The sequence below is a fragment of the Mustelus asterias genome, chromosome 18, assembly GCF_964213995.1.
Source record: "Mustelus asterias chromosome 18, sMusAst1.hap1.1, whole genome shotgun sequence".
Lineage (NCBI taxonomy): Eukaryota > Metazoa > Chordata > Chondrichthyes > Carcharhiniformes > Triakidae > Mustelus > Mustelus asterias.
Genome location: NC_135818.1, coordinates 86,175,807 through 86,199,463, shown reverse-complemented (window position 1 = coordinate 86,199,463; position 23,657 = coordinate 86,175,807). Strand labels below are relative to the sequence as shown.

The window sequence follows — 23,657 nt, the reverse complement described above, 5'->3', positions numbered from 1 at the left end:
CAATGGGCCGAATGGCCTCCTTCTGCACTGTAGGTGTTCTGTGATTCTATGAACTCTCCTACCTGTGAAAACTTCAATGATTAGAGAGTTAAACCTGGGCATTTTTACTTAAACATGTCATTGAATTTTAGGTAGGTTCTGTCTAGGAGGTCCAAGGGCTTGTTTCTCAGATTGATTTCCCGTGCAGCTTTGAACAAGGGAGTCTCCTTCTTTTCCCTCTGTATTCAGATCAGGGCTTGACTCAAGCACTGCAACATTAGCACCAGTGAGCATGCAAACCACTCCATCATCACACTAAAGCTGTGGTGTTAATTTATTCTTAGAACTTTACAAACACTTGTTCCTTCCCTTAGACTTGTTAACTAAGCTAATGTAGGTTGCTCCGTGGTGCTGGTTTGCCCTTCCTGTGCAACTTCCCCTGTTTGTTCCAGTGGGATTGAGGCAGAGTGAGATGTTTAGACAGAGATGATAGATTTTTGAATTTTGGGGGAACAGGCAGGAAAGTGGAGTTGAGGCCAAGGTCAGATCAACCATGATCTTACTGTGTAGCTGAGCAGGTTAGAGAGGACGTATGGTGTCGTCCTGCTCCTATGTCTTATCATCTTATATCGGGAGAGCTCTCCGTTTCAGTGCAATTCTGTAGACCGTGCTAGAACAAGAAGTCTAATGTGCACACTTACTACCTTTCAGGAAAAGACAGTGGGAGCATGCCCCCCACTCCAACCCTTTATAACTTTTGCATTGCGACCAGGAAAACTTACCACTTCAAATTTCTTATTGTTAAACTTCATTCTTTTTTTAAAATTCTGTGTCTGCGTGGGTTTCCTCCGGGTGCTCCGGATTCCTCCCACACTCCAAAGATGTGCAGGTTGATTGTGGCCATACTAAATTGCCCCTTAGTGTTAGGGAGATTAGCAGGGTAAATACATGGGGTTGTGGAGATGAGGTCTGGGTGAGATTGTTGTTGGTGCAGGCTTGATGGGCCAAATGGCACCTCTCTGCACTGTAGGGATTCTATGATTAGGGGTTCTGGTTGCTAGCGAGCTGGCAAGATAATGATTTCCTTTTGAACATGTGGCAATTGCCAAAGGATGCACGAACAGACGTTTGATAGTAAGGTTGGGTATAATCCTGGAGGTTTCATTATATGACACCCACCCCCCCCCCCCCCCCCCAGCAATTCTGCCCAAACCAAATACTCTTTCCCTATTTTCAATATTTGTATAGCTAATCAAGGTATTGTCGGAATATTAGGATGAAATCATTTTTAATTACTCCTTTGATTTTTGTTTAACAATGCTTGTAGCATTGTCTAGGAGAATATTTGTGGGAACTTCAGGGAATACCTGAGTGGGGTGGGTGGAGGGGGCGGGATTGGCAACACTACTTGTTGGCACTGACCCAGTTCCTGAAGACAGATCTATTGAGCCAGCCTATCCTTGGTATCCTCCCCACACTGTATTTCCCATGTATAGTTTTTTAAAATTTTTACTCCATTCTTAAAGACACAAAGTCAATGCTCAGAGTGCACCGGGCAAACCCAAATCCATTCCTTGCTCACTCCAAAAACCAAATTCAAAATCTAATTCATGGTCCCTCAAAAGAGGGATCTCAACAAGATCCAAGCTGACAAGATGAGGCATTACGTCCCATCCTGGGCTTGATCTGACACTTGATCTTAGCCAAAAGGCATGTGTAGTACTGCAGATTATTTAGCCATGAGAGACGGTCACAGTATAAAAGCAAATTACTGTGGGTGCTGGAATCTGAAATCAAAAGAGAAATAGCTGGAAAATCTCAGCAGGTCTGGCAGCATTTGTAAGGAGAGAAAAGAGCTGACGTTTCGTGTCCAGACGACGGTCACAGTTGTGCTTTATATCGCGCTTTTCACGACCACAGATGGCTCAAAGCACTTTACAGTCAATGAAGCACTTTATGAAGTGTCGTCACTGCAATAGGAAATGTGACAGTCAATTTGTGCATAGCATACGCCCACAAACAGCAATGTGATAATGACTAGATAATGTTTTTGAAATGTTAATTGAAGGATAAATATTGGCCAAGACACCGAGGATAACTCCCCTGCTTTGAAATAGTATCATGGGATCTTTTACATCTTCCCGAGCCTGCAGAAGGGTTTGCCGTCTCAAACAAATAATGGTACTTCTGGCAGCGCCGGGCGGAAGCGGCGTGGGGTGGAGGCAGCGCCGGGCTGGAGTGTCAGCTTTGTGCTCAGGCCCGAGAATGGGATTTGAATCTGGAACAAGGCCAGAATGTCACCAACGTCAAAGGTTTCAGAATTTTTTAAATCCAGAAAATTCAAGGAGTGGTAGTGACGAATAGCATGGATGCATTTAATGTGAAGCACATGAGGGAAATAGGAATAGAGAGTAATGCTGGGATTAGGAGGGGACACACATGGAGTATATCAACACTGAAACAAACCAGTTGGGCCAATGGCCTGTTTCTTTGTTATAGACTTGAAGTGGCAAAAGGAAATGCTGGGGATAGATCAACACCTGAAAAGAGATAGCACAGGTTAATGATTTGGGTGTGACTCCATTTGTCAGAGTTTTGGCACGAGGCTCACCTTTTGATGTTGACTGACTGATTGTCCAGTGGGTTTTGTTTCTATTTCGAACCAGTTGTTTACTGCCTGAAGATGAACCGCAGATGCAAGTAATTAACCTTGCCAGTAGAGTTTAAATTGCCTCAACCTTGCCTTAGTTGTTTTTTTAATTCTGTAATGGGATGTGTGTCACAAAAAGGCTAGTTTATATTGCCTATCCCTAATTGTCCTTGGTGAGCCACTCTCTTAAACCACTATAGTCCATCCGTACGACGCCCATAAGCACTGTTGTAAGAAAGAAGTTCTAGGATTTTGGCCAAACGGCAATTTGGTTCCAAGTGAGAATGTTGACGTGACTTTGTGGGGAAACTGCAGCTGATGCTGTTCCCATATGTCTGCTACCCTTGAGTCTTGTGGATAGTGGACACGCTTTGGGGAGTCAGGAGGTTTTACTCTCTGTAGAATTCACACCGTCTTGTATCCAGAGTACTTGTGTAACTGTTCCAGTTTTAAGTTCTGGTCAATGGTAATCTCCAGGATGTTGATGGTGGGGGATTCAGTTATGGTAAAGCAACTAAATGTTAAAGGGAAATGGTTAGATTTGGTTAAACTCATTGCCTGGGATTTGTGTGGCATGAACGTTACTAGTCAGTTATCATTCCCAAGCCTGAATGCTGTCCAAGTCTTGCTGCATATCTACATGGACTGCCTCAGTATCTGAGGAGTCACAAATGATACTGAACACTGATGTTGGGCCTCTCACCTCTGCTCTGAACCTCCTTTTGTTCTGATGGTTGATTTGTTTAGACTGATCCATCATCGCACCATTCTGCAATGCCTGCTAGTAACAAACATTTGTAAAATAAACATCCACTGTGGTTCCGCAGTCTGACAATTGAGCTTTCTTTTCTGGATTGGAGACCGACTCTACTCTGTCAATGCCACTTGTGATGCAATGGGATAAGTTGACCCTTGCTGTCTCCAATCTTTAGCAGCAATTGTTTTATTGTGAATTTAAATCCCATTTTTCTAAAATTTTGCAGCCACATAGGAGGGGCAGTGAGGGTGTGGGAGATCAGTGGGGAGATAAAGGCCTGTATTTCCTATGAATCATCAAAAGTCATATTCAAAATGATAGATGGACACCAAGGCTAGGTTTCTAAGTTCCCAACATGCGGGAAAATGGGAATAAATCCTGCTGGTTTTTTTAAATGTGATTTCCAGAATGAATCTCCAACACTCTGTGCATCAGAGTGCCTCAGCATGATTCACTCTGGCAATCTGTGGACGGGGCCTATTCCCACCCAAGAGGCTGGCAGCATAGTGCTGAGCAGGCCACTGCGCATGCGCCAATCTGTCAGTGCGGAGATCAGCGCATGCTCAGTGGCCCCGCATTGCCGGCGTCCAGATCGTTGGCCAGCCCTGCAACCCTCCATCGCTGGCTTACCTGCCCCCCCGCCCGATTGATGGCAAGCCTCGATTGCCCTCTTCCCTGTCTCTCCCAGTCATCCCAACGCAGAGTGGCAGTGAGTCCCCTCACACCCATCGATCACCCTGCCTGATGGCTGGTGGACAGTGCCAAGGTGTCCCTTGGCCAGTGCCAATTTGCCCCTTGGGGGGTGCCAGGCTGGCACTGCCCAAGCGACAACCCCCCTTACCCCTGACCTCCTGGGAGGCCTCAGTAGCCTCTCTTCCTTCCAGCGGGGTCGGGCCACCTGTTCCCTGTTAGTGGGGATCAGGAGTAAATCCCACTGGAGTGATACACTCCTGGAAGGGGGTTTGGAGATGTTAGTGGGCCCGGAGACTTCAGTCCCGGGTCCGCTAATCAGATGCAAATGGGGATTTCCATATTGTAATCAGCTCAGTGCTGATTATGCTGAAAATTTTGGTTCTGGAAACTCACGGAAGCCGTGACGCCCAGCAGAAAGCCTGCGAAATGTCCTCTGCTGATGTCTCCCAGCCCGCTGTGCTACTCGAGCAGTGCAGAGGGCTAGGAGAAACGCCCCCCAGATCTGGAATTCCCACCCCCAAATTCGGGAATTCCCATTTGGGAAACCTAAGCTCAGCAAATATTTGAATTTGGTGTTGAGTTCAAATGAAACCCATTTTTGCAAAAAGCAGGGTCTTGTCTTGCGGAGTATAAGTTACGAATTTTTAGAGTAGACAGAAATGCTCTTGAAGGGTGGATAAGGTATGTAGAACTGACAAATGGTCAAATTATTTAAATTACCCTCCCTTTAAAAAGAAATGCCTGTCTGCGTCTGTGACAGAGCACTTTTTTAAAAAAAGAATGTTTGTTGATATAACCCTACGTGCTGTCATTATAGCATTGTTATTGCTTGTCTGCATTCCACAACCTATCATTATCACAGTGGAGTGGGTTGTAAGTTCACAATTTAATTAAAGTTCAGAGGTTATGAAGGATTTGATACGTCTTTGATACGTAGTTATGAATACAAATATAAATTTGCTTTATAATGGATTAAGTACTTGGGGTCATTTTTACATACTGAATGAGTTTTTATGAATGAGTTTGTTTTATTCAAAATGTGAAATCTGCAACTGGTATTTAGAACTTCATTTTATTTCATCTCAGCAAGGCTCCTGAGGTTGCCCATAGTAGATATTGGATAAATCGACATATGGGTTATAAGGGGCATGGGACTTGGTGTGGAGAGAGTTGCTTGGCATGAGCTGGTGCTAAGTTCGCATAGGGGTCAGAAGGGGCCATAGGGTGGGTGGGGGTCAAATTGGCATGGAAGATATGGGAAGCCATTTGGGGTGGATAGGGGCTTGGGTTGGCATGAGTTGGCAAGAATGAGTGTGGGGAATGAGTGGGGTTAGTAAGGTGATGTAAAGGGTGAGTGTTAGAGGGCCTAATGTTTAAGCAAAGAAATGGGAGAAAATCCCAGTGAACCTCAGTGGGCCTTGCCTGCCTTGGCACGTGGTGGTTCCTGTGACCATCTGTGATCTGCATCTGGGGTGGCAGGGCCACGCTCCCAACACCAACAATCTTCACTTCATTTGTGGCTCTTTTTCCTGAGTTGGGTACAGTGAGCCAGGAAATTTCATGGCTCTATCTATCTGCCTTGGGAGAAAAGATCCAGGTTAAAACTGGGAGACGTGGGAAGGGAGAGGCAGCAAATGAGATGAGGCAGAGGGTGTGTTGCAAGAGCATAAGAGGTGGAACTAGATGGTCTTTGTGATGGTGCAGATGTGTGGTTGGCATTGTTAATTTGGAAATAGTGGAGGATTTGAGAGAGGTGATGGTGAGGGAGGTGTTTGGATGTCTTTAATGTACATGAGAAAATGATGCACTCTTTCAGATGGTGTCATCTAGGGGCAGTACGTGGATGAGAAATAGGAGGAGACCAAGGATAGATCCTTGGGGAACACCAAGAGGACTGGTGCAGAAACAGGAGGCCATTACGATTAAAGAGAAAAACAGTGTAACCCATCCAGCTGGAAGATGGCGGAGAGGCATTGGAAAAGGGTGATGTGATCAACTATGTCAAGGACGTGGAAGGATAGTCTGGCTTTGTCACACCACTTAGCATGCCATTCCTGACCTCGGTGAGAGTCATTGCGGTGTTGTGATGGGGAAAAAAACCTTATTAATCGGAGGGATACAAATATAGAATTCTGGAAAAGCAGGCAACAACAGATTCAAGGATTTTGGAGAGCAAAGAGGAGTCTGAGATGGGTGATAGTTTGCATGGAGTGTGGGGACAAGTGTTAGTTTTTGAGGAGGGGTGATGACTGCTGATTTGATGGAGAGAGGGATAGTACCTGAAGAGAGAGAACCATTAACAGTTTCAGCAGTTTAGTGGAAGTACAGTTTAGAGAGCTGGAGGTGGGTCTTATGGACAAAGTGAGCTCAGTGGGGCTATGAGAGATGATATGAGAGAATCTAGGGAGCAGTGAGAGTTCAGGACTAGGGCAGGGGAAAGCCTTAGAGGAAGTTTGCTGAAGAAGCTAGGAAAAAGGAGAAAAGTAGCAGAGGCGATTTATTACATAGTCTTAATCTTGGCTGAATGGCCTCTTGCTGAACCATATCATTCTATAATTTAATAACTTTGATTTGGAATGTGCTTTATTTGTTTCTTTTGGTTTAAAACAAAATGGACATTGATCTTGGCTAGCAGTTTCTCCCATTTTGCATACTTCTAGTGAGGGGAAAGTGTTAATGTCATGGGAATAGTACTCCAGAGACCAGGCAAATGCTCTGGGCATGTGGTTCAAATCCCGCATGACAGCTGTTGAGTTCAGTTAATAAAATAGGAATACAAAACCAGTCTTCATCAATTGTCCTGAAAACCCATCTGGTTCATGAATGCCCTTTAGCGAAGGAAATCTAGTATCCTTACCTCAGCTGGCCTATATGTGACTCCAGATGCACAACATGGTTGCCTCTTAACTGCCCTCTGAAACGGCCAGTCAATTCGAGGGCAATTAGGGATGGGCAGTAAATGTTGGCCTTGTTGGTGAAGCTCACATCCCATGAAAGAATAAATAAAGAGCAGTTTCACAGAAATTCCTGGGCCTGTATATTGTAATCAGGAGTGTGCACCGAAGTGTGGTAAACCCTGTATATGTGGCACATCCCTGTCGGCTCCGCCCAAGACTCCTCCCCCTAGCCTTTAGTACGGACCAGATCTCCGACAGGGATGGCTCCAAGTTCTTGTTAATAAAAGCCTATTTGTTCTTGCAAACAACTAGTCTTTGCTTGATTGATGGTGCATCAATTTTATTAACAAGATTTTAAAATGGAGCAGATGTTAAAACCCGATAGATTGAATCTGGATCCTCAAACTGTAGGAGAGTCAAACACGTTTGATCATTGGCTGAAATGCTTCGAAGACTACATCGACGCCTCCACTGCTGTCCATACGGATGCCGACAAACTATGGGTGCTCCACGGCCGGGTAAGCAACGTAGTATATTCTACGATTCGGGACGCAGAAAATTACAAGGACGCCATCGAACTTTGAAAGGGCTAGTATAACAAATGGCCTAATGAAGTTTACGTGAGACATCTCCTAGCTACGCGCAGACGGCAGCCAGGAGAATCGGTTGACCAATTCCTGCGCGCGTTGCGACTGCTTGGCCGGAACTGCAACTGCAAGACTGTGACTGCCACCCAATACACAGAGGACTTAATCAGGGATGCCTTTGTCACGGGCAGCGGGACGACCTATATCCCACAACAGCTACTGGAACAGGGTGCGCTGGACTTAAAGAAAACTGTGGAACTGGCCGAATCCTTAGAGGTGACCTCCCAATATCTCGAGGCCTACTCACCTGACCACGTGGGCGCATCGTGGACGCTGCAGCCGTCGCTACCCCTGTACTCGGGAGGGCCACAGACCTACGCCGCACCACGTCTCACCGGTGATCTGACTGGTGCAGCAGCCTCTGGAGGCCCGAAGTGCAGCACACCCCCTGCCATGGGTTTCCTGGCGGTGTGGGGTGGCTTCAATAGGAATTCCCATTGACAGCAGCGGTACCAGGGGATCCCTCTGCCAGCGAACGGTACATTGCTTCCCACCACCGAGAAACACACTGAAGGGAGGCCAGAGAATGTTGCCCAATATTATTTATTGAAAATGTACGCCTTTTTGTGTTTCAATTAAACATTGCAATTGTGTTCAGTTTCTTTTTGACTGTTTCTCAATGTGAAAGGTCATAGATGAGCTGAGCAGCGCTTTACCGACAATGTTAGCGTGACACCTGTGTCTACCTATGTAGTCATGATGTGGAGATGCCGGCGTTGGACTGGGGTGAACACAGTAAGAAGTCTCACAACGCCAGGTTAAAGTCCAACAGGTTTATTTGGTAGCAAGTACCATAAGCTTTCGGAGCACTGTTCCTTCGTCAGATGGTGTGAAAATGTGCTCTCAAACAGTGCAAACAGACACAAAATCAAGTTGCAGAATACTGATTAGAATACGAATCCTACAGCCAGCCAGGTCTTAAAGGTACAGACAATGTGGGTGGAGGGAACATTAAACACAGGTTAAAGAGATGTGTATTGTCTCCAGACAGAACAGCTAGGATGTTGGATTTATGTCACATTATCAGTAACCCCCACAGCTTGCCTCCTGGGCTTGCAGAATCTCACTAGCTGTTCTGTCTGGAGACAATACACATCTCTTTAACCTGTGTTTAATGTTCCCTCCACCCATATTGTCTGTACCTTTAAGACCTGGCTGGCTGTAGGATTCGCATTCTAATCAGTATTCTGCAACTTGATTTTGTGTCTATTTGCACTGTTTGAGAGCACATTTCCACTCCATCTGACGAAGGAGCAGTGCTCCGAAAGCTTATGGTATTTGCTACCAAATAAACCTGTTGGACTTTAACCTGGTGTTGTGAGACTTCTTACTCTGCCTATGTAAGCAGAGTAAGTAGCCTCACAACACCAGGTTAAAGTCCAAGAGGTTTACTTGGTAGCACGAGCTTTTGGAGTGTTGCCCCTTCATCAGGTGACTCATCTGATGAAGGAGTGGCGCTCCGAAAGCTCATGCTACCAAGTAAACCTGTTGGACTTTAACCTGGTGTTGTGAGACTACTTTCTGTGCTCACCCCAATCCAACACCGGCAACACCACATTATGTGAGCAGAGTTTCTTGATCTGCAGAGGAACTGATGGCAGGGGAACTTGCAGACTTTGATCCACTGATGGGCACTCCCTCATTCTTTTTGCACATAAGCCGGTGTTGAGAATGCTGATTCACACAGGTGGAATGTGGGAAATGGTAAGAGCCTGTTGGTTCCAACCATTATTTTGTAAATTGAGTTTGTGTCTTTATATGCCCTGTTTGTGAACAGAACTCCCACTTACCTGACGAAGGAGCAGCGCTCCGAAAGCTAGTGGCTTTTGCTACCAAATAAACCTGTTGGACTTTAACCTGGTGTTGTGAGACTACTTTCTGTGTTTACCCCATTCCAACGCCAGCATCTCAACATCATGGCTTCTTTGACCGAGCCAGTTTTGTATCCACCTTGCCAGCTCACCTCTGATCCCATGCAGCTTCACCTTTCTGCACCAGTCTGCCATGAGGGACCTTGTCAAAGGCGTTACTGAAGTCTATGTGGACAACATCCACTGCCCTACCCTCATCAATCATCTTTGTCACTTCCTTGAAAAACTCGATCAGGTTAGTGAGACATGACCTCCCCTTCACAAAACCATGTTGCCTCTCACTAATACATCCACTTATTTCCAGTTAAGATTATTTTCCTCCAGATAAGCTGTTGTGACACAGAAGGTTTTTTCCCTCTGGTCGCATGACTAGGCAATTCATTGCAAAAGAAGAAATTATCTTTGATAGAATCCCCATCAATATACCTGACATTAGCTAATCCATTGGCCTCTGCTGAAAAATGGCAACGACAGATGTGGACATCGAAAAGAGGCTAGATTGGGTTCAGCTGTGATGCCCATTTGGATTCCGCACCCTGACAGTGTTCTCTGTTCAGGCTCACTCTTGGCCTCTGAGTGAGCTACCAGAGAGCTGCTGGCAACACCAGACTAACACTCCAGTAAAGAGGGAGGAACAAAATAGAGTATTAGAAATAAAAACCGGAAATTCTAGAAGGTTACCTACGGAGAGAGAAGCAGAGAAAGCCTCTCAGGTTGGTGACCTTCAGCAGAACTGGAAGATGATGGAGATTAAAAAGTCACTGGCTTGAAATATAATTGAACTGTGTGTCCAGAAAGCTCATGGTCTTGGCTCGAGGCTGAAGAATAACTGCTGAATAGAAATTCCTTCAATTCATTCTTAAGATTTGGCTAGTGCTGGCAAGGGACTGATATTTGTTTCCCATCTCCAATTACTCTTGAGAAGGTAGTGGTAAGCGACCTTTTTGAACGGTTAGCAGACTGGATCACACAGACTGTGTCAGGAACAGTGGTTTCTGAGTTTGCGTGGTGCTGGTCAGTCAGTTGACGTCTGCTGGTGTCCAAACACAACTCTCTCCAAAACAGCATTCTCAGCAGTCTGCAAAACTACAGTGTTTATTTATTTCCAGTAAGACAGCTAACAAGCTTATTGTATCTGTCTGTGTTAAAGGATCGAAAAGATTATCAATCTTCTTCGGCCCTTCTCAAGTTCAAACTTGTGGTTCTCTGCTAACCTTCAGCAGAGGCCTGTGATCTGTTTCTGATTTCTATGAAATGGCCAATCTCTTTATTTTAATAATTCTGGGTATTCTGTAACCCACTTTCACCTCTTGATTACATTACAGTCTCGTGTGATATTGCCCTTGGCACTGACACTGAAAGGGTCAACCTGATTTGTGTGTTCCAGTCTCTAGAGTGGCACTTGATCCTTCACCACCCAACTCTGAGCCAAGTTAACCTATTTCTGACCCTACCAAATACATGTTTTATTAACTTGGTTGAGTCATTTCAGTAAAGTAACAATGTTCTGTGTACAGAGTAATGGTGAGTACAACAGGAAGCTTGTGGTGAAATGTCTGTCTCTTTCACTGTGTCTGATTCACTCCACCAGGCTAAAGCAATGATTTAATGTTGCCTTGCATTACTCTGTGCTTCCAGCCCCTGCTGAAACAGGAACATATTTCCTCACTCACTGCTGTGCTGTGGGGAGGTCAAAAATCCCTCAAATCAAATGTACCTTTGACACCCAAGCTTCAATAAGTGGTTTGTTTCTTCTTGACAACAACTAATTGGCATACAACAATATCCTATCAATGGTAATGAGATAAATGTGCAGATTGCCGTGATGTTGCTTAACTGACACGTATTGCCTGGGACTCCAGGGAGCACTCTGCTGGTCTTCTTTGAAATCTCCACTTCTTTGAAATAGCAGCTGTGGGATTTCATTCCCCTAAAAAGACAAACAGGAGTCTTGGGTTTAAAGCTTCATCTAAAAGCTGGCATCTCCATTAGTGCAGCACTTGCTCAGTACTGGCACTGTAAGGGTCAACATGTTTTTATTTGTGCTCCAGTCTGCAGAATGACACTTGATCCCTCACTATCTGACTCTGAGGAGTGAGTGCTCCCCACTGAGCCAAGCTGACAGAGTGCTTTAAGTCCTGTTCTTATGTGAATGCAAGTTGGTTAAAACCATCCTGGCCTATGAAGCACAGACATCTCTCTGAAGTGATTCTGTTACCTGGAGTGGAGGCCTTGTTATGTTGTAGACAGTGAATTCTCTAATTGACAATAACAACTTTACAGTAATGCAGGTATTATAATACTACTTCCACTACAAGTACACATCATGGTGAAATACCTCCGAGCACTTTACTCTATGAAGTGCTCTTGTTGCATAGTAATGACTGTTGCAGAGGCCTGGATGTAGATCATAGGTACTGCGTCATGGAGTTCTACATCTTGCCCTTACTGAGCTACTTATCTAGGTTATGCCATGGGGGGCTCGGGATGAGATGCTATTGCCTGGGTAGGGTGGAAAGCAAATATTCTGTGCTGCCCTCCAGTGTTCAAGAACAATTTGCATTTATATAACGCCTTTATCATAGTAAACCATCACAGGGTCTCTGGAATTCCCTCCTTAAACCACTCTACCCCACTATCCTCTTTTAAGGTGCTCCAAAAACCTCATCTTTCATCAATCCTTTGATCATCTCTGGATAAAAGCCTTGACAAAGTGTCGGCTGGGCTCGAAACGTCAGCTCTTTTCTCTCCTTACAGATGCTGCCAGACCTGCTGAGATTTTCCAGCGTTTTCTCTTTTCGTGTTTGATCATCTCTCCTGATTTCTCCTTCTATGACTCAGTGTCAAAAATATTTTTGTTGCTATCGCTCTGGTTAAGAAGTGCCTTGGGATGTTCACTGCATTAAATCTGCCAGATAACTGTTGCTTAGAGACATAGGTTGACACTGAACGACACAAGAACAGATGATCAAATGTTTAGTCAGAGAAGTAGGTTTTAAGAAAGAGAGGTTTGGGAGGGAATTCCAGAGCGTAGGCAACAGAAATCATCACCATCAATGGTAGAGTGAATAAAATCGTGCAAACAGCTGAATTGGAGGAATACAGAGATTTCGGAGGGTTGCGGGGCTGGAGGAGATTATAGAGAGGTCAAAAGCATGTATTAAATGTTAATGTGTAATGGGGTAGGTAAGAGATGAAAGGAGGAAACTTTGGTACACCTGTAAGCTAAGACAATCCCTCAGTGACTCGAGAGAAGCAGGAGAAAAACATCTGTGGTCTCATTTAAAGCCAGTTTCCATGCCAACCTAGCCCATGTAAAATAATGAATTGCGCAGTCAGGTTAGCCTGAACCTATTGCTGCGTGCCCTTTGTGCATATTCCCAGCACACACCGAGGGAGCTGGCACACAAATAAACATGTTTTGATCTGAGGAAGCAGCCACTTGCCTGCAAAGCCTTCAGGATTCAACTACAATGATTTTGTTGTTGGAGTCACTTTGCCCCCTGGTGGTGAATCATTTATTCTTCAATCATTAGCTGCACAAAATTAGTTTCAAACTGGTTCTAGAAAAGAGACGAGGGGCATTTTTTTTGCATAGCAAGAGTGAAGGAAATAGATTCAGAAGGGATTTTCAAATGAAATTTGAATAAATACTTGAAGAGCGGGGAAAAGCAGGGGGAGTTGGATTGATCAGATAGCTTCACCAAAGCACAATGGGCCAAATCTGTATTCTCTCTGTGATGCACAATTCTATAATAACATTTCCTTTGGAATCGTGTTTCAGTTGTGTTTAAACCAGGCTCTAAATATTTAGCTTCTGAGTTTGGTGATGCAGTGATATTATAGGTGATGGCTGTGGAATCCTGCTGCATTGATCAGATTACATCAGTTGTTGATGAAGGGGCATAAATTTGGTCAAATCTTGATGTCTGTTAAAGGGGGAAAACTTGACCAAGCTTTCTGTACTTGGGTATTGACAGGTTGGATGTGGTGAGGATGTTTCCTCTTGTCGGAGAATCTAGAACTGTTCAAAAATAAATGGTTGCTCATTTCAGAAAGAGATGAGGAGAAATATTTTCTTTCAGAGGGTCCTGAGTCTCTGGAACTCCCTTCCACAAAAGGCACTGGAGGTAGAGTCTTTGAATATTTTTAAGGCAGAGCTGGATAAATTCTTGATTAACAAGAGGGTGAAAAGTTATTGAGGGTCGTCAGGAGTGTGGCATTAAGATTACAATCAGATCAGCCATGATCTTATTGAATGGCGGAGCAAGTTTGAAATGCCAAGTGGCTACTCCTTCCTCTGATTTGTATGTCCGTATGATCAACATCCCTGTATTAACTGCAGTTGGCAACCGCAAATTCTGCATTGATGCACTCCCTGCTCAGATGGCTTGCTAGACGTTCACTGTCTAGACTAGTACGTGAAGAATTGTGGATTGTGTTAATGGAGGGCTGCTGGTACGCCACACATTATCTGTGTGACACCTTTAAATGATAATGTGATTATCACCAAACTCCCTGGGTCAGAGTGAAGTTGCATTTCACAAAAATCCGTCTCTGTTCTAATTGGGAGAGAGATGTGGAGATGCCAGCGTTGGACTGGGGTAAACACAATAGGAAGTCTCACAACACCAGGTTAAAGTCCAACGGGTTTATTTGGTAGCATAAGCCACTAGCTTTCGGAGTGCTGCCCCTTCATCAGGTGAGTGGGAGTTCTGTTCACAAACAGAGCGTATAAAGACACTTTAAGGCACTTTAAGACACTTTATATGCTCTGTTTGTGAACAGAACTCCCACTCACCTGATGAATGGGCAGCGCTCCGAAAGCTAGTGGCTTATGCTACCAAATAAACCAGTTGGACTTTAATCTGGTGTTGTTAGACTTCTTACTCTAATTAGGATAGTGCAAATTTGTCAGACGTGACCCAGGTAGGACGGTGTGTTCAGCTGACATATATCTGTGACAATAATAAGCTGTTTGTTTCCTTGTTTTCCTTCAGTTGAAAGAGTGAGCACACAGAAGAGAACATTTACCCGATGGATCAACTTCCACTTGGACAGGGTGAGCGCAAACATCAGATTCTATATCAGGCTATGTAATCATTACCAAACAATAATTATTTACATATTTTGTTAACTGCACACCTATATAAACCTTTTTAAAAAGTAAATGCTGCAGCCAGCTGTGATTAATAACGTTATTATTTTGCATTTTTCTAACCTTCCTGTTTTGTCGTTGTTATGTTTCTCTATTACGTATTGTATTTGTACTGTGTCCTCACAATTGTATGTATCAGAATTGCATGTATATGTCTCACTGCCGATAAAGACACCTTGGATGTGAACATGCAAACAGAAAATACATTATGCCTTTATCGTATTTATTTTGCCCGCACTTTGATTTTCTCCCACCCTGACCTGCAGGTACTAGGGTGCAGGGTCATGGCTTCTGGCTTTGCTCCAATGTTTTACCCAAAGGTCATTTTTCATGTTTGAGTTTAGATAGCGAAGGTCTGCATGATAAACATTGGAGAGTTTTTTATTAGTGTCAAAAGTAGAATTACATTAACACAGAAATGAAGTTATTGTGAAAATCCCCTAGTCGCCACACTCCGGCGCCTGTTCAGGTACACTGAGGTAGAATTTAGTACGGCCAATGCACCCTAACCAGCACTTCTTTTGGACTGTGGGAGGAAACCCATGCAGACATGGGGAGAACATTCAGACTCCACACAGACAGTGACCCAAGCCAGGAATCGAATCTGGATCCCTGGTACTGTGAGGCAGCAGTGCTAACCACTGTGCCACCGCACCGCCCAAAGTATTGGAGTCCAGCACAATCAGTACTCTCCTAATGACCACCACACACAAACATGTAGCTATTACATGGATAGTCGGTTAGCTCAGTTGGCTGGATGGCTGGTTCATGATGCAGAGCAACGCCAACAGTGCGGGTTCAATTCTTGTACTGGCTGACATTATTCATGAGGCCCTGCCTTTCGACCTTTCCCCTTGACTGAGGTGTGGTGACCCTCAGGTTAAATTACCACCAGTCGCCTCTCCCCCCTCATAGGTAGCCTATGGTCATCTAGGACTATGGTGACTTTACCTTTTTTAATATCAGCAGGCTGAGTTTCAGAGATGAGCTCCATCCTAAACTCTCTTGATGTACAGAGACGTGTGATTCAGCAGGTGCCTATGGTCAGGACTAGAACTTGTTTTGACTTATATTTTCTCTTCCTATCTCAAGAAGGCTGAGAACTTCCTTAATGCCCACAACTATCCTTTTGGTCAACCCTCCAAATATCCCTTCCTTTGGTTCAGCACTGTTTCTGTCTGGGGACACCTCTGTGAATTGCTGTGGGGCGTATTTTGTCGGTTAAATGTGCTCAGTAAATGCAAGTTGAGCATATTGGACACTACTCTGTCTCTCTAACATGTACAGCTCATATTGATAATTTGCCTTTATCTTATTTAAAACTTGTTTATCTTATATAAAACTTGTATTAACATAAGCCAAATACTGCGAATGCTGGAATCTGAAACAAAAACAGAGGATTCTGGAAAAACTCAGCAGGTCTGGCAGCATCTGTAGGAAGAGAAAGCAGAGTTAACGTTTCAAGTCCCTTTGGCTCTTTGTCAGAACTAAAGAGAGAAGGAATGTGTTAGATATTAAAGTGTAGCTGTGAGAGATTGCAACAAAAGGTAGCAACTTTAAGAACAAAAGACAGATGAGAGGGGGAGGAGGGTTGCATTGAGGTAGCACATGTATGGAATAGTTTAAATAGAGGTGAAAGGTCACAATTTAAAGCTGCTGAAGTCAACATCGAGTCCCAAGGGCTGTAATATACCCAACTGTTCATTGCAGCAGGCCAAAAAAGGACAAGTGGGGATGAGAGCAAGTTTCACTGCAGCAGGCCATTTATATAACACCACCAAAGCTACCATAATTACTTTACAAGTAACAATCCTTTAATCTAGATGGGTGCATCAAAACCCTAGGATTTCTCCCCTGACTTCTCGGCCATTATTCTCTTGCGCCCAGCTGGTTAAATGGTTGTGCCAAGTTGTGTATGCATTTACTTTATGGCTGCTTTCTCGCTGCATGTCACTCTGTTTGTCTCTCCTCAGTGCAATCCACCCCTGAAGGTAAAGGATTTGTTTCAAGACATGCAGGATGGGAAGATCCTGATGGCTCTGCTGGAAATGTTGTCTGGGCAAAGACTGGTAAAGTTATCCCAGCTATGCTGGGCCTTGTCATTCTTTATTTTCTGCTTGTTTTGGTGCAGTACCTTTACCTGGTGGTAACTATCTTGTTGAATAATGCTGCTCTGATTATGCAACTACTTCAGTGTAGTTTGTTAGTAAACATTTTATTTTAAACCTTTATAAATCACTGGTGAGGCTTCCATTGATTCTGCCCAATTATGGGCACGACAGTTTAGGAAGGAGGTCACGGTCTGGGGAACAGAAAAGTTTTACCAGAATGGGATAAGGGTCAGAGACATCAGTTAATGGAGAGATTAGAGAAGCTGCGGCTGCTCTCTCTTGGAGCAGAAGTGAAGGGGAGATTTAATAGAAACTTTGAAAATAAGAACATAAGAACATAAGAAATAGGAGCAGGAGTAGGCCATCTAGCCCCTCGAGCCTGCCCCGCCATTCAACAAGATCATGGCTGATCTGAAGCGAATCAGTTCCACTTACCCGCCTGCTCCCCATATCCCTTAATTCCCTTATCGATCAGAAATCTATCTACCAGTGATTTAAACATATTCAATGAGGTAGCCTCCGCCATTTCAATGGGCAGAGAATTCCAGAGATTCACCATCCTCTGAGAGAAGAAGTTCCCCCTCAACTCTGTTCTGAACCGGCCCCCACTTATTTTGAGGCTGTGCCCTCTAGTTCTGGTTTCCTTTCTAAGTGGAAAGAATCTCTCTACCTCTACCCTATCCAGCCCCTTCATTCTCTTATATGTCTCTATAAGATCACCCCTCAGCCTCCTAAACTCCAACGAGTACAGACCCAATCTGTTCAATCTCTCCTCATAAGCTACACCCCTCATCTCCGGTATCAACCTGGTGAACCTTCTCTGCACTCCCTCCAAGGCCAATATATCCTTTCACAAATAAGGGGACCAAAACTGCACATAGTACTCCATTTGCGGCCTCACCAGTGCCTTGTATAGTTGCAGCAAGACCTCGCTGCTTTTATATTCTATCCCCCTTGCGATAAAGGCCAACATTCTATTCGCCTTCTTGATCACCTGCTGCACCTGCAGACTGAGTTTTTGCGATTCGTGCACAAGGACCCCCAGGTCCCTCTACACAGTAGCATGATGTAATTTTTCTCCATTTAAATAATATTCCAATTTACTATTATTTCTTCCGAAGTGGATAACCTCACATTTGCCAATGTTATATTCCACCTGCCAGATCCTCGCCCACTCGCTCAGCCTATCCAAATCTCTCTGCAGACTTTCTGCGTCCTCCACGCAATTCGCTTTCCCACTCATCTTCGTGTCATCAGCAAACTTTGATACCCTACACTCAGTCCCCTCCTCCAGATCATCTATGTAAATGGTAAACAGTTGAGGCCCCAACCGATCCCTGCTGAGAGCTGAGAGAGCTATTCAAGAAATGAGGCGGAGGAGGGGGTGCTAAAGGCCAGTTACCCAGAAATCAGTTCAAGGGAAATGCTAGAATTTATTATTTATAGGGAATGTTAACAGATCATTTCAAAAATTATAACATGACTGAGTTGAGGCAACAAAGATTTATGAAAGGTAAACTATATTTGACAAATCAATTTTAGAATGCAACTAGTAGTGAATGTTGTGTAGTTGGATTTCCAAAAAGCATTCAGTAAGATGCCATGCAAGATGTTATTACATTAAATTATGGTTCATGGGATTGGGGGTAATATGTCAGTTCTGATTAAGAATTGGTTAATGGACAAAAAACAGAGCATAAGAATAAATGGAAAGTTTGATTGGTGAGCTAAAACTATTGAAATACAGCAGGATCAGAACTTGGGCCTCGGCTATTTACAATTAATATTAATGACATAGAGTGAGCACACTATGCTCAGGTTTACCGATGACGCACAGTGCGTTGTGAATGTAAGGAGGATTCAAGGAGGCTATAAAGGGATATGATGAGTGGATGAGAATGTAGCAGATGGAATATAATGTGGAGAAATTATCTACTTTGGCAGCTATAATAGAAAAATATGGTTTTAAGTTGTGAGAGACTGGGAAAAGTTTATATTCGGAGGGTTCTGGATATCCTTGAACACTAATTATGAAAGTTAACGTGCAGATACAGAAAGCAATTAAGGGTATGTTAACCTTTATTACAAAGGGATTGGAGAATAAGAGTAAAGAAGGCTTACTGAAATTGTATAGGACCTTGGTGAGGATACATCTGGAATACTGTTTTGGCCTAAGGAAGGATATACCTGATATACAATTAATATACGGTTGATATACAGGAAATACAGTTAACATTCGCTACACAGATCCTGGGATGATGGGACTATCCTATGAGGAGTGATTGAGTCTACTATTGAGTAGATTACTATTTATCCTACAGTTTATAAGAATGAGAGATGATCTTATTGAAAGATATGAAATTCTTAGAGACGTCGACGGGGTAGATGCTGGAAGGTTGTTTCCCTTGGCTGCTGAATCTAGGCTAGGTAGTCACAGACTTGGAATCAGACATTTGCAATTTGGGATTGAGATGAGGAGAAATTTCTTTGTTGAAGAAGTTGCATTGTCTACTGTATTTCTTGAGAATGTTCAAGGTGAAGTTGATTTGGAATATTAGCCATGATCCTATTGAATGGCAGAACAGTCGTGAGGGGTCAAAGAACAAAGAAACTTGCAGCACAGGAACAGGCCCTTCGGCCCTCCAAGCCCGACTTAATTAAAACCCCCTACCCTTCCGGGGACCATATCCCTCTATTCCATTCCTATTCATGTACTTGTCAAGACGCCCCTTAAAAGTCACTACCGTATCCGCTTCCACTACCTCCCCCGGCAACGAGTTCCAGGCACCCACTACTCTGTGTAAAAAATTTTTAAAAATCTGCCTCGTACATCTCCTTTAAACCTTGCCCCTCGCACCTTAAACCTATGCCCCCTAGTAATTGACTCTTCCACCCTGGGAAAAAGCTTCTGACTATCCACTCTGTCCATGCCCTTCATAATCTTGTAGACTTCTATCAGGTCTCCCTTCAACCTCCGTCGCTCCAGTGAGAACAAACCACGTTTTTCCAATCTCTCCTCATAGCTAATGCCCTCCATGTCAGGCAACATCCTGGTAAATCTTTTCCGTACCCTCTCCAAAGCCTCCACATCCTTCTGGTAGTGTGGCAACCAGAATTGAACACTATATTCCAAGTGCTAACTAAGGTTCTATAAAGCTGCAACGTGACTTGCCAATTTTTAAACTCAGTGCCCCGGCCAATGAAGGCAAGCATGCCATATGCCTTCTTGACTACATTCTCGACCTGCATTGCCACTTTCAGTGACCGGTGTACCTGTACACCCAGGTCCCTTTGCCTATCAATACTCTTAAGGGCTCTGCCATTTACTGTATATTTCCTATCTGTATTAGACCTTCTAATACAGATAAGAAATCTGTATTTCCTATCTGTAGGGTCAATTTCTAGGGTCAAATGGCCTTCTCCTCTTGACAGAAATAGCTTGATTCCTCTGGTAGGAAGGGTTGATAACCAGAGAACTGGGCTCCAGTCACAAGTTTGGAACTCCTGATGCAGCAGAGTTAACAGTTCTTTCTCACAGGAAAGTTGAGCCCAAGGGATTGTCTGGCTTATTTTTCAGCAGCTGGTTGCACTGGGGCAATGGCACAGGCAGGTTGCCCAGTTTGAGCTTCTGCTTTGCATAGGTGGCTGGCAACTTGTGGCACTTGCCCTCATCTTGATACAAAGGGCCCGATTTTACCATTGTGAAACGGGTGGTAAAGTCGGGCATGAGGCCATTAACGCGATCTGCGCAGATGCCTACTTTACCGAGGCCCGGGAATGGCCGCAATCCGATACGCGCCTGAAACGGGCGCAACTGCGATTTAAATGCATTTAAATTGAATTAATGAACTGCCTGCCCAACTTTATCAGCATTTCCCCTTTTACCATCGTGTTCGCGCGTCCAGATTCGGCGCGAAACACACGTGCTCGGCAAAAAATCTGTTTTGGGCGCCCCAGCTTCTGAAGAAGTAAGTTCAGAACTTCCAACGGCTCTGTGACTGAGATCGGTGTTGGGGGGGTGGGGTGAAAGGGGGAGGTGGACCAGACCATTCTCTGGTGGGGGAGGGTGGAGGGAGAAAGGAGGCCCGATCATTTTCTGGTTGGCGGGGGGTGCGGAGGCGGAGGAGGAGGAGGCAAGTCAGATGTATCTCTGGTGGATGGGGGGGGGGGGAGGGAGGACAGATCGCTCTCTGGTGGGGAGCGGGGGGGGCCCGATTGTCGTCTGGTGGAGGGGGGGGGAGGGAGGGCAGCAGAGGCGGGCCCTATCATTCTCTGGTGGAGGGGGAGGGATGAGGAGGCGGGTCAGATGGATCTTGGGGCGGGGGAGCGGGAGGCCAGATGGATCTCTGGTGGCGGGGGAGGCCAGATGGATCTCTGGCGAGGTAGGGGGGTGGCGGGGGGGGTGTGTGCGCTGGGGAGGGGGGAGGCCGAATGGATCTTGAGGGAGTGGAGGGGGTCAGGGGCAGTGGGGGTCCGCTGCCACTCTGCGGGCGATCGGTGGAGGGGAAAGGGGGCAGAGGGTCGTGATCGGTCTGGGTAGCGGGGGGCGGGGGGGGGCGGGGAGATGGGTGGATAAGGGGGCGGGTTATGTTATAGGGGTGGGAATGATGTCAGTGGGGGCCATCGCTCCCGGGCCGTTTTATCTGCGTTTTGCGGCCTGGGAGCAACAGCGGGGCGATTTTCAATTTTTTTCGAACTGTGCATGCGCAGTTCAGAGCTTCGATCATTTCAGGCGCACTAAGCCCCGCCCACAGCGTAATTCAGACCCGCGATTTTTTTTTTGGGCTGAGTGCGTATGGGGGCACCTGAGAGCAGATTTCCAAGTTGGATCTGAATTGCGCCCAGATTCAGCACTTAGAATGAAAATGGTAAAATCAGGCCCAAAGTCAGTTTTCTTTCACAGGGTCATGTAGTGCTGGTGGGTGACACCAAGAGCAGGATTGTATGTGGTGTAAATATTGTATGAAGTAACATTTTGCTGGGACTGCAAACCTGAGAAGGTGTGTAGAACCATGATTTTGGTTTTGGATGGTAGGTGTGTAGCGGCAGACCACAGGTACATTAGTAACTTTCTCACTGGGCAGCACAGTGCCCTGTGAACCTTAGATCAGCTGATGGTGGCTTTTTCTTTGCACAGATGCACCAGTACAAACATTCAACACATCGGATTTTCCGGCTAAACAACATTGCGAAGGCCTTGCAGTTTTTGGAGGAAGGATATGTAAGTACCGGGTTCTTCAAGTTTCCTGAGTTGGGCCTGTGTCAGCAGCTTCTGTCCAATCTACAAATATCCGTGGTTGAAAATCAAATTTCAATTGCTTCCACTGAAGTTCCTGGGAGTGCAATGCTCCCTACCAGATTAGCCTCTGTTCACTGCCTGCTTAATTTGGGCAAACACCTACCCCACTGACTCTTAATTACTACATATTGGCCTATTGTTCTGGTAATCAGAGATATCTTCTGTGATAGTTAGAAATCTAATGTGAGATGTAGTTTAATCTTGTAAATTGGAATATTTAGGATGCATAATTGTTGTTGAGACATTGTGTGACTTGTGATGTGGAATCCTACTGTAATATCCATTCTCAGTGGAGGAGCATCTTGGGGATAGTGATCATAACTCTATCTCCTTTACGCTAGGATCAGGCAAGCTAGGAAAGTGTTTATCTGGAGTAAGGGGAAATATGAAGCCATCAGGCAGGAGATTAGAGGCGTAAATTGGAAGGAGGCATTCTCAAGGAAAAGTACTGAAGTAAGGTGGCAGATTTTCAAGGAATGTTTGTCTGGAGTTCTGCATGACAACGTTCCGATGAGACCGGGAGGTGTTGGTAGGTTACGGGAACCGTGGTGCACGAAAGCTGCGCTGAACCTAGTGAGAAAGAAAAGGAAAGCGTATAAAAGGCTCAGAGAGCTAGGCGATGATAGGGATCTAGATGAGTATACGGCTTGTAGGAAGGGACTTAAGAAAGAAATTAGGAGAGCCAGAAGGGGTCACGAGAAGGCCTTGGCAGGTAAGATTAAGGAGAACCCTAAGGCGTTCTATAAATATGTGAAGAGCAAAAGGATGAGATGTGAAGGAATAGGACCTATAAAATGTGAAGGTGAGAAAGTCTGTACAGAACCGGAAGAAATAGCAGAGGTGCTTAATGAATATTTTACCTCGGTATTCATGGTGGAAAAAGACCTGGGTGGTTGTACTACAGGATTGAGGCGGACTGAAAAGATTGAGTATGTGGACGTTAAGAAAGAGGATGTGTTGGAAATTTTGAATAGCATCAAGATAGATAAGTCGCCGGGACCGGATGGGATGTACCCCAGGTTACTGTGGGAGGCGAGGGAAGAGATTGCAGAGCCTCTGGCGATGATCTTTGCGTCGTCGATGGAGACGGGAGGGGTTCTGGAGGATTGTGGATGTGGTTCCTATATTCAAGAAAGGGAATAGGGATAGCCCAGGAAATTACCGACCGGTGAGTCTAACCTCAGTAGTTGGTAAGTTGATGGAGAAGATCCTGAGGGACAGGATTTATGAACATTTAGAGAAGTTTAGAATGCTCAAAAGTAGTCAGCACGGCTTTGTCAAAGGCAAATCGTGCCTCACGAGCCTGGTGGAGTTCTTTGAAAATGTGACTAAACACATTGACGAAGGAAAAGCGGTAGATGTGGTTTACATGGACTTCAGCAAGGCGTTCGATAAGGTCCCCCATGCAAGACTTCTCGAGAAAGTGAGAGGGCATGGGATCCAAGCGGCTGTTGCCTTGTGGATTCAGAACTGGCTTGCCTGCAGAAGGCAAAGAGTGATTGTAGATGGGTCTTTTTCTGAATGGAGGTCGGTCACCAGTGGAGTGCCCCAGGGATCTGTTCTGGGACCCTTGATGTTTGTCATTTTCATAAATG

General features: G+C 44.9%; 1 protein-coding gene across 1 annotated transcript in view; it reads left to right on the top strand.

Annotated features, from left to right (window-relative positions):
* The window catches only part of clmna (calmin a), a 73,384-nt gene that overhangs the window by 24,575 nt on the left and 25,152 nt on the right, over positions 1-23,657 (top strand). Inside the window, exons 2-4 of the mRNA XM_078234502.1 lie at positions 14,495-14,556; positions 16,626-16,721; positions 21,901-21,984. Of these exons, the coding sequence (XP_078090628.1) occupies positions 14,495-14,556; positions 16,626-16,721; positions 21,901-21,984 (242 nt within the window). The remainder of the gene's footprint in view (positions 1-14,494; positions 14,557-16,625; positions 16,722-21,900; positions 21,985-23,657) is intronic.